This window comes from Rhinolophus ferrumequinum, chromosome 15, assembly GCF_004115265.2.
Source record: "Rhinolophus ferrumequinum isolate MPI-CBG mRhiFer1 chromosome 15, mRhiFer1_v1.p, whole genome shotgun sequence".
NCBI lineage: Eukaryota > Metazoa > Chordata > Mammalia > Chiroptera > Rhinolophidae > Rhinolophus > Rhinolophus ferrumequinum.
In genome coordinates this window covers 9,394,495-9,405,176 of record NC_046298.1, presented here as the reverse complement: position 1 = coordinate 9,405,176, position 10,682 = coordinate 9,394,495, and the positions used below count along the sequence as shown (strand labels likewise).

The window sequence follows — 10,682 nt, the reverse complement described above, 5'->3', positions numbered from 1 at the left end:
GGGGTCTACCTATCTATTGAGAAGTTATTTTACCACACAGGTGTGTCATTATATCATTGGGGACTTCGTTTCTTCACCTATAAAGAGATTGTTGACTCATAGTTTTTTTCTCAAACTTACCTGGAAGTCATGTTCTGTGACACTATGCTTGCTGCTTGTGTAATACTAATTTCAGCATCTTAAATAGAAACAACACACCCAAAATAGAATATATGTGTAATAAAACCATAGTCTTGAAGCTTTATATCTGAACAAAAGTTGAAGAAAACCTGATAAAGTTACTGCAAAGTTCTGAAAACTTGACTACTTGTCTATAGGTAGTTCATAGTAGCCACCAAAGAGCTATGAATATTCTGAAAAGAAAAGCTAAAAATTGAAAGTATACCCATTTGTGTTTTCCATATAAACTTGAAAAGTTGGTTATTTTATCCTCTTCTGCTGGATTTCGTAGTGGAACACTGTGGTCCAGCTAATGAAATCAGAATTCCATGCGAGATACATTTAAGGCTACTGGATTAGATAAGGAAGTTCACTTCCTAGGACGCTGAGAATTTTAAAACTACTCAGTCTTTCTCACAGGACAGTGAAAATCAAATGAGATCATGAAGGGTTTCAGATATTTTAAAAAATGAAAGCAGTAATGTATGTAGGTATGAATCTTACTCCACATAAATTCTGGTTTCTCTGAAATGACATTTATTTCTGTTAAATCTAGCCACCATCTCACAAAGATGGCAGGAAATTCAGTCTTTTCATTGGCAATGGGGCTACCTACCCAAAGTCTCACAAGAGTCAATCCAGAAGGCATAAATGGTACTCTGAGATGAAGATGGGGGTGGGGAGAGCTCGTTTTCATTGTGTACCCCACTGATACGTTCTTGTGCAAGTTGGAACGCCCCTTCAAGTCTGGTGCAGTTGCCTTCCTGCCACCCTTGGGCCTCAACTGACAGGTAGCCCCTTAAACCTGTGGTCCAGCCTTCCTGGTCACACCCTTTATCCCTCTGTCTTGCCTCCTCCCCTGGTCCTCTGATGGAGTGGGATCCAGTCCGAAGAACCAGTTGACTTTAGAAGTGGGTAATGTCCTTGCCAAAAAAAATCCTTCAAAGAAGGATATGCAAAAGCCTCCTTGGAGTGGGAGAGGAAAATTTTTAGTAGAACAAATATCCTAGTAAAATATCCAGACACAAACCTTTGAAATCTTTTAAAATGCAAATAAAAAATAACCTTATATAGTTGGGTTAATTTCACCTATTCTCATATTGAATCCTCAGAAAGTTTAAGCCTCTAAAAGTTTAAGACTAATTTAGACTATAGTTTTTATGTATTCAGAAGCAAAAGTAAAGAGTTGCTATTAAACACTTTACAAAGTTATTCCAGAAAACAGGTTGCCTAAAGTTCTTTTAACACTTTGAAAGTAGTGATTATATAATTCAAAGGACTGCAGCACTTTGAAATTCAACGTGGTGGAATATTGTAATATAATATGGGCAGATCTATCATCAGCTGTCTCATGGTGACAGGACAAGTTTGGTGTGGCATTTTGTAACTATTGTGATTTGGACTGAATATAAATCATCTCAGTGTGGTTTAGAAATTATGGGGACTCAAACTACAACAGTTACTTCCCTGGAAAATTACCATTTTTTCCAAATAAAGCTTTATTTTACCAATAAAGTTGAAAGTTTAGCATTTTAATTAAATGGCAGTGGGGAGAACCATGGGGAACTGAAGTCTAATATAGACTTCATGACTGTGTGTGTGTGAACCACTTGCCCTCTGCCAAAAGCTGAACTGTTGTGTTCCATCACAGGCCCTTTAATAGGATGTTTCTAAAAATTTCCAAGTGGATGGCAATACCTTAAGAGATCTTTTTTGTTTTCTAATTAATAGATTTTTGAACTATTAGGCATAAAAGACCTTGAAGATAATATAGTCCTTTTCTTTTTGAAAGTTTATTAGATGCAACAGATACATACTGAGCACCTACCATGGGCCAGGCACTTACAGGCCTTTGGGATACAATGAAGAATAAGACCCCCAAGGTCATGCTTTTGTTTGGCAGCACTTTTTTTTTTTTAACAGCTTTATTGAGCTGTAATTCACAAATTGAGATCTATCTCACCATTTAAAGTGTGCAATGAAATGATTTTTAGTATATTCAGTTGTGCAACCATCACCACAGATTTAGAACATTTTCATCATTAAGCTTTTACCCCCCAGGTCCCTCATCTCCCTATCCCTAAGCAACCCTTAATCTATGCCTATTCTGGACATTTCATATTAATGGAATCACAACATGTGGCCCTTTGGTCTGGCTGCTTTCACTTAGCACGGTTTAAAGGTTTGTCCAGGTTGCAGCATATCAGTACTTCGCTCATTTTTATAGCGGAATGAAACTGCATTGTATCCCTTATCTATGGATTCATCATTTAATGAACATTAGGGTTGTTTCCACCCTTGGCTATTAACAATGCTGCTATCAACATTTGTGTACAAGTTCTGTGCGGACCCATGTTTTCATTTCTTTGGGTACACACCTAGGAGTGGAATTGCTACGTCAAATGGTCACTCTTACGTTGAACTTTTTCAGGAACTGACAGACTATTTTCCAAAGTACATGCACCATTTTACATTCCTACCTGGTGTATGAAGGAACACATTTTTACTTCTTGCTGAACTAGGTTCGTCTTAGACTCTGCTCGAGACTACTAGTAAGCAGCAGAAACTTGACAGCTTTTTACTGGCGAGAAATTCACGACTTGATTAATACTTTCTTTTGGGATCAGGGCCTCTATTACTTCCTCTATTATTCCCGTCTCTTTTGTCCATCGGGGAAGCTGCTAGGCCCACAGGTGTGCTCAAGAATAACCTACTTATGGGGGTTAAAGGTAACGAAGGGGCAAGGGGCCAGACACGCCTGGTGGCCCGGGTCCCTGCATCCTACAAACGGGCCACACAGCTTGGGTCTGACCGCCCGTCAGTGCCGTCGGGCCTGGGTGGCGCGCTTCAGCTCGGACCCGGCGGGTGCCCCATGGGTCCGCGGCCCAGCTGAGCTGGGCAGTCGGCGGAGGATAATGCTGGGTGCCGGGCCCCAGGGCCTGCCGCAGCGGCCTTCCCTGGCCGGGCCGCGGCGCGGCCGCTGGGGGCGGGGGACGGAGGCCGCGCCCCCGCTCCCATCCCGCCCGCACCCGGCAGGAGGCGACGGCCCGCCCCGAGCCAGCCGAGGCTCTTCCGCGCCGGCAGGGGCAGCAGCGGGAGCGGCGCGAGCGGTCAGGAGCGGCCCGGCCCGGCCCGGCGCGGCAGCGGCAGCGGCAGCAGCTGCAGCTACGCAAGAGCCCGTGGGCGCCGTTCGCGAGGCCGCTGCAGGGGCCCGGCCGCAAAGCGGGGAGGCCTGCGGGCTGGAGGGCGCCGCTGCCGCCATGCCGCTGCTCTTCCTCGAGCGCTTCCCTTGGCCCAGCCTCCGCACCTACACGGGCCTCAGCGGCCTGGCTCTGCTCGGCTCCATCGTCAGCGCCTACCGCTCCCTCAGCCCGCCCGAGGCCGAGGCCGGACCCGGGCCGGGCGAGCGGGAGCCGATAACGGCCCCGGTGCAGCCAGATCCGGCCGCGGTCGCCCAGCTGAGCGCCGGGGGACCCGGGGCCCGCGACGTGGCCCAGTACCTGCTCTCCGACAGCCTGTTCGTGTGGGTAAGCGAGGCTGTCCGGGCCGCGGTGGAGGAGCGGGGCGGGTGGCGGGGGCCGCCATGTCACCCATTATCTGTGGGGGGCGTGGCTGGGGCAAGGGTCCCCCCACTGACCTCCGTGTGCGAGGCGGGGGGGGGGCGGGGTCCCACCCGCGAGCGCGCCGCTGAAGGAGACTGTGAGGGGTTGGGGTCGCCGCTGGGTGGGAAGCAGATCTGCTGGGGTCATGAGGAGGGGCAGCCGGAAGGGCGGGCAGAGGTTGAGCGCTGGACCAAGGGACTTGAGAAAGTGGTCGGGGCGCCAGAGGTCGCGGCGGGAACCAGGGGGAGGAGAAGACAGATGGAGGGAGAGGAAGTAAAGTGCTCGCGGGGAGTAAAAGGTGGGAGCAGAGTCGGGGTTTTGGGGGACCGTGGGGAAGGAAACTGGAAGACCTCTAAGAGGAGGTTCCCAGGGAAAGACTTATTACAATTGTGAAGGGGGTTGAGTTGGTTGTCAAGCCCGGGAACGTTGTCAGCGGGTTTCAGGGAAGAGGAGGGGGCCGAGACGGAATTCAGGTGTTGAGTGTGGGAGAATTGGGGGCCTTTGGGTGTGTTTGGATATTCCTGTTCGGAGAGAGGCTGTCTCCCACAACTTTTTTTTTTGCCATTTAATATGTGATGGTCCTCTCTGGGTCAAACGAACATACAAACCCTGCTTCCTTCCCTGTCGCTTTTACGTGATGATTCATGACGGTTTCCTTTGCTGTCTGAAGACAGCAAAACATTCGGACTCAAGGGGCGGCTCATCATTTAAACTCGGAATTTCTTCTTTTAGTGGTCCATTTTAAAACACGGTTTCCAGTGTGTCTGTCAATGCAAGATAAGCACCATTTAACAAGGCAGAAATGCTGGTTTTGCTTGTTAGAACAGATAACTTCCGGCTGCGCAGATCAACAGTTACTTTGGCTAAAGAACTTTGCTTCCACCTTGGCTTTGAATGCCTCTTATGTAAACCCCACAGTGATCAGGAAAGTTGCTCCAGGATTTCAGTGTGTCACCTGGGTTTACTGTGGCGTCTTGGGTCTTGTCTCCGCCCGCAAGTTCCCATTTGGGGTTGAGAGTAGGCTGTAAATGACTGAGATTAATATTCCAAGTGTATAGAATGATAGGCAACTCATTTGTTATAATTAATCCCACTGTGCTTCATCAGGAGGCAGTGGGATTTGCGAACTCTGTGGGCTGTGGATTAAGTCTCCTGGTCCTTCTGATGAAGAGATTAGCAGAAGGCAGTGGAGGGGAAAGTTCCATTCCTGCACTTTTGTGTAAAGCTGAACCATACAGAACCGGAAAAGGGAGAAGAGAAGGAATTCCATTCACATCTCTTACTTAATTTCATATCTATTTTTGCGTTTGAGTTAGCAGGTAAACGACTTAAAGTGATGTGAAGAGTGCTTTTGCCAAATGTTAAGATTACAATGTAGTTTTGATTTTTTTTAAGTGTATATAAATAAGTGTATATAAATATAAATAAGCCTTTGAGAAGGAACCACTATGGTCTTTATAAATAACAACTACTAGTATTGTTTCGTGTTTTTTTCCCCCTAGTTTTTTTTTTACAAAACCCAGTTTCAAATTCCAATGTGAACACCTCTTCATAAAACAAACATAAAGCTGTTGATTTTTTTCCTGTGAAAATTATTTTAAGAGAATTTCCTTTTCTCCCCGGCTCTTTGAAGCCTTGCCTTATGCAAGTTTATTGTTTCTTCCTGTCTGTTGATGATTTGTTCCTTTCTCAGTTGACCTTCTATACTGTTTTTCTTCCATCTTTCTTCTGTGGTTTTACACTTTCATCTTGGCCCTCCTTGGTTTCTGAGACTCCAGTATGCATCCTAAGTTTTCCTCTTCACTCATTACATAGTTTCTGCTTTAGCAGCGGAGCAGGAGTCACAGTCTGGAAGACTTCCTCCTGGCCCGACAGATAGCATTTTTGAGTGAATAGATGGCAGGGCCTTTGTCAAAATGGATCCTTTTTGCTCCCTGCCCCAAAACATTCAGATTCCATTTTGTAAAAACAAAGCAAGATAAAACAAAACTGATCTTTCTGCCAGTTTGCAAATCCTGTTATCTATTGTTTGGCATATTGGAATCTCTAAAACTACCTTCGGAGAGCACAACATAGATTAATATGTCTGATGGCATCTCAGGAGGTTTTTGATTAATAAACCCAATTCAAAACCTTTCAAAGGTACTGTTTGAGGCACTCTGGAGGGCATAGCTGTGAACGCTTTCCCCCTACCCTGAAAAGCAATCCATACACAAGTATGGCAAAATTTGATAAGTGGTAATAGACATATAAAGAAAATGTGGAGTTTGGAGGAGAGAGAAACTGACCTGAGGAAGGATGCATGGGAGGTGGTATTTGAACCCCGTCTTGGAAGGTGGGCAGAATCTCAGCAAGCGACATAGGGCATTCCAGGTAGAGAAAACAGCCTAGGACGCTCAGACTGGTGCGTGGACAGGGCATAAACTGGGCTGTTAAAATAAAGCTCTGTTGGCTCCTCTGATTTCACGGTGAGGTTGGGAGGGTGAAGGGGAGACCCAGGAGGTGGGGGGAAATGACCCTGCTGTGTGAGAGAAAGGGAGAGGCCAGCAGCCCCTCTGAGGTATATTTCTCCAAGTGTGGATCTCTGGCAACCTGGTTTGTTGTCACGGGGGTGCTTGTAAAATGTAGTTTCTCAGGCTCTGCCTGAGGATCAGTTTCAGGGAGAAGGACGGAGCCTTGGATCTTCATTTTGATTAATGTCCTTGGCGATTTTAGGCACTCTCAATCAGATTCTACTGGTTGAGAATCTGATTAGGAAGAGGATGGGGTGTGGGGCTAATGTTAGAGTGTGTAAAGCTTCCCTGCAGTGCTAAGGAGTATGGATGTTGTTCTGTGGCCTTGGGTTTAAGTGGGAGGGAAGGGGAGGAGGCTTCTGTCATGATGAGATGATTTTTTCTGGGGATGCCCTTCTAGAGTGGGGAAGATGGATTTATGCAGAATAGGAAGAGGCCGCGAGATGTAGTAACCTAAGACCTCTGCCCTCCAGGGTCTCTCCAGGTGGCCCTCTGGCATGGACGTTGAGAACAGGTTTGAGAGGAGGCTCCAGGGGTCTTATACTAACAAATACCCAAGTTTGACATGAACACTTTTTGCCTCGTGTCTTTCTAGAACTTTCATTCTAAAGTTTCATTCCAGACTTGGTTTTATTTTGTTACTCATTTCTAAGCTTATTTTACATTTTTCAGATGTCACTTCCATTAAAGTACCTCTTGATCCAGTCCACCATTGTTTTGAATTGTTCAGGTATTTTTGACTTTTCCACTTCTTTATTCTTATTGTTTTCATTACTTTCTCCTTTCTGGTTTTTTCTTTCTTTTTTTACGGACTTGCTTCTAAAATTGTGAGAGAACACGGTAAAATGGAGAAATAGAACTATGAAACAGGTGTTAAGGTTCTGACTTATTTGTATGCAAATCAAATAATTTAAATAGGAGTTTCAAGGGGAAAAGAAATCACCAGAAATGAAAATGGATAAAAGTGAACTGGCCATTTAGAGCAGGGGTTGGGAAACTGTGGTGGCCTCTTTGACCCCGGCTGTTTTTATACAGTCTATTAACTACTAATGGTTTTTATACTTTAAAGGTATTTTTTTTAAAGGAAAAATACATGACAGCGTGTGGCCCAAAATATTTACTAACTGATAGTCTATTAGAGGAAAAATGGCTGACTCCTGCTTTAAGGACCCTATCTTCACATAATTATTCAACTTCAGACCTGGAAGTAGTTTACGAGGTTTGAGACTTTATGAGTAGATTATTTCAAAGAAAGTAATAGAAAAATGTTAGCTCCATAAATGTTGGGGCAGCTGAAGAGAAAGACTAAACTCATAAAAAATGGGATATAGACCTAGGTAAACAACTTAATATAGGGAAAATCTTCAGGATGAGGGGGAAGGAGACGGCTATTTGATTGCTGGCCAGATGTGTGCTGAGCGCTTTGTGTACATAATCTCGTTTATTTCCCTGGTATTGTGAAAAGACAGACACAAATGTGATGGGGGGTGGGGTACGCCTCTGCATTTTATTGGCATTTTATCCTTGTCACGGGGAGTCTGCAGGGAGGTGACATCCTCCAGTTGTCCTTCAAGGGAGGAGACGGACAAGACAAGGGGTATGTGTTGGGTGGGAGGGTAGTAAGCACTGGTGTTAAATGGGAGACTAAGAAATAGCCATATTGCTCAGGTCCTTGAAGCAGTGCCTGGTAGTTTAACCACATTTCATCACAAGCTCATAAATAGTGCCCCGTTTGTGGTCAGCATTTTACAGGGTCAACAATACCTCCAGGGGTACCCAGTGATAAACGTGGCCAAGCCATTTGTTGTCACCCTCTTCTCTTTTCCTTGAAGGCCAAACTGTCTTATAATTTAGTTGTTGTTTTCTCAAGGAGAACAGTAGAACCATTTTGGGAGAGAAATTTTCTTATGGGGCCGTAAAGGCCTTTAAGCCTAAATAGGAGTTCCCTGAGTCACTATAATCTGACCTGTTCTGCTACAGGCTGCTCAGGGACAAGCAAGATTTATTTCTGTTTAGTGTAGACTAATAAAAAATAAAGGCATTTGGTAAAGTTTTAAAAAAATATTATACAAAGTTCTTACAGGGCTATAGATACAAGAAACGTTTCTGAAATATTGTTTGTTGTAACATTAACTTGTAACATAGGCCACCCAGTTTTGGCTGGTTATGCATCCATCGTCCATCATCCATCATATGATGAGAAAAATAATGTGGAATTTCAGAACTGGTCCGATTAGTTTAATAGATTCTAAACTTTTAAAAAAAAAAAAAAGAAAGAAATAATGCGTGCTCATGGTACAAAACTCAAAAAGTACCCAAGTGATATACAGCGAAAAGTTAATTTCCCTCTCTCCCTGCTCCCTGTTCTCCTCCCCAAGAAGTGGCCGTGACTGGTGTCTTTTACTGGTAATTAGTGCTGGTGTTAAGTAAAAGACTAAGAAAACCCAGACTGCTCAAGTCCTGACACAGGTCACATCTATCTATTATACAAACGTGTATGTATACGTGTTCTTTCTTTTTTACACAGAAGGTAGCATAGTAATCACATTTCCATACTTTGCCTTTTTTAAGTGAACAAGTTATCTTGCAGTTTCCATATAACAGTAGTAAATACAGAGCTGCTGAGTTAGTTTTGCCTGTTTTACAGTTTATTGATATACTCTTCCTGATGGACACGTGTTTTCCATTTTTCTGCTGTGATCAGCAGTGCTCCAGCGAACCCCTTATACTTACATTTAAGTTTGGATTTTGCCTACAAGGAAAAGTCAGTTAGCTGTGTAGAGCAGATAAAACAAGGCCTGTGCCTTTACATGGATAAAGTGGTTCCCACCAGGCTTGCTGGAGGCGAGCCCCCTTACGATACTTGGAGGTGAGGTTTGTCCAGGTTCTGTGGATTGAAATTTGGGCTGAAGTGTTGTTTCTGGAAGTGTCACTGGTGACCTAGTGGGATCTGATTTGGGATTTGCTATTAAATGAGGAATGAATGATACAATTATGTTTCTTCCCATATTTGCAATTTTTCAAGCTTTTGTCAGTTTTAAAGTTGAGAATTTATCACATCCTTATTGGAATGACACTCTGTTTTTAAAATTAAGACATTTCTTTATAAATAGGCATAACATAAATTGTTAATAATTGTTAAGGTGTTTTTACAAACACTTTGCTCATAATCTTAAAATAATTTTTAGTTGCTTCCAACTTTGTGTGGTTTTAGCTTTCCATTAAAGTTCACAAATGCTTATCTCTTTCTTTTTACACAACTTCCCTTTCTGACACCTGTATACTTTCTCAAGCCTCTTTTTCTTCTCTCCCTGGCTAATTTTTAACTCTTCTATTTAAATTAAAATAGGAAATGCTTATGTATGGGTGGTGGGATTATGAGGGACTTTCACTTTTTGTTTTGTTTTTATTTTAGTAAATCAAAGATACACCATTTTTACAGCTAATTTTTCAATTTAGAAAAACTTCTTTTATAAAGTTTAACTGAGAAATAGGAAGTAATACTTTATTTTTTGTTTTGCAAGCCAAGATGTTCAGGCATATGGTTTTGGGAAGAGCAATGATTAAGCAACCCTGAATTTGATTTCTTTCCTTCTTTGCTCTCACAGCAGCCCGCTTGTCTGTTAGATGCTCACCAGGTTCTGTGTCTTGTGGCTTCTAAAAGCTCTTTGAGTGCAGGGTCCAGATCTCCCTCATTTCTCTTAACCTCCCACATGCCTTGAACAAGTAGGTGCCAAAGGTGTTGAATTTATTTCTTTATTTCATATGCCTACGTGCAAAAACAGGAAGAATTCTTTTTTAGAAGTATGTTGTAATTAGGCTGAGGGGCATTTGGTTGATTTTAAAAATTCTGTTCAGCTGGGGGATATGGTGTGAGGGATTGTGGTTGTGGTTTTTATCTTAGGACGTTTTTCTTAATACAACTGAGGTTCCCATTGACTGGTTTAGAGCACAGTGGAGACGAGCCTTTTTAACATTGATTTCATCTCTAAACATTAGGATTCTAAGTCATTGCAATGTTTTGAATGGGGCTGTTCCACTGAGTCATAAGTTAGGGATAAGTAGATGTTTTGGATAACTAATTGGGATTTTTTTCCTGGCCATTTGAAGGATTTAATTACCAGAATAGTTCTTTTTTCTTTTTCAGCAGAAATATTTTTGTTTCAGTTCTATAAAAATATGTCACACACTTTCTTGTCCCATTGAACAGGCAGAATAGAACTAAACATAATTTAATCTTTTTCTAATGAATCAGGGCTGTTCTATCAAAGGTGAATGGTGTGACATACTAAGGGGAACATGAAGAGATTTTTAGGGAGCTTGCTTCCTTTTATTACTCCCTTCCCTCTCTCCCTGCCTCCCTCGTTTCCTTCCTGCCTCCCTCGTTTCCTTCCTGCCTCCCTCGTTT

The 10,682-nt window shown here is 43.3% G+C and overlaps 1 protein-coding gene across 1 annotated transcript in view; it reads left to right on the top strand.

The window, feature by feature from the left end:
- The first annotated feature begins 3,225 nt into the window (after positions 1–3,225).
- Positions 3,226–10,682, top strand: part of AMFR (autocrine motility factor receptor) — a 32,895-nt gene continuing 25,438 nt past the window's right edge. The window contains exon 1 of the mRNA XM_033128346.1: positions 3,226–3,686. Within this exon, the coding sequence (XP_032984237.1) occupies positions 3,420–3,686 (267 nt within the window). The 5' untranslated portion in view covers positions 3,226–3,419. The remainder of the gene's footprint in view (positions 3,687–10,682) is intronic.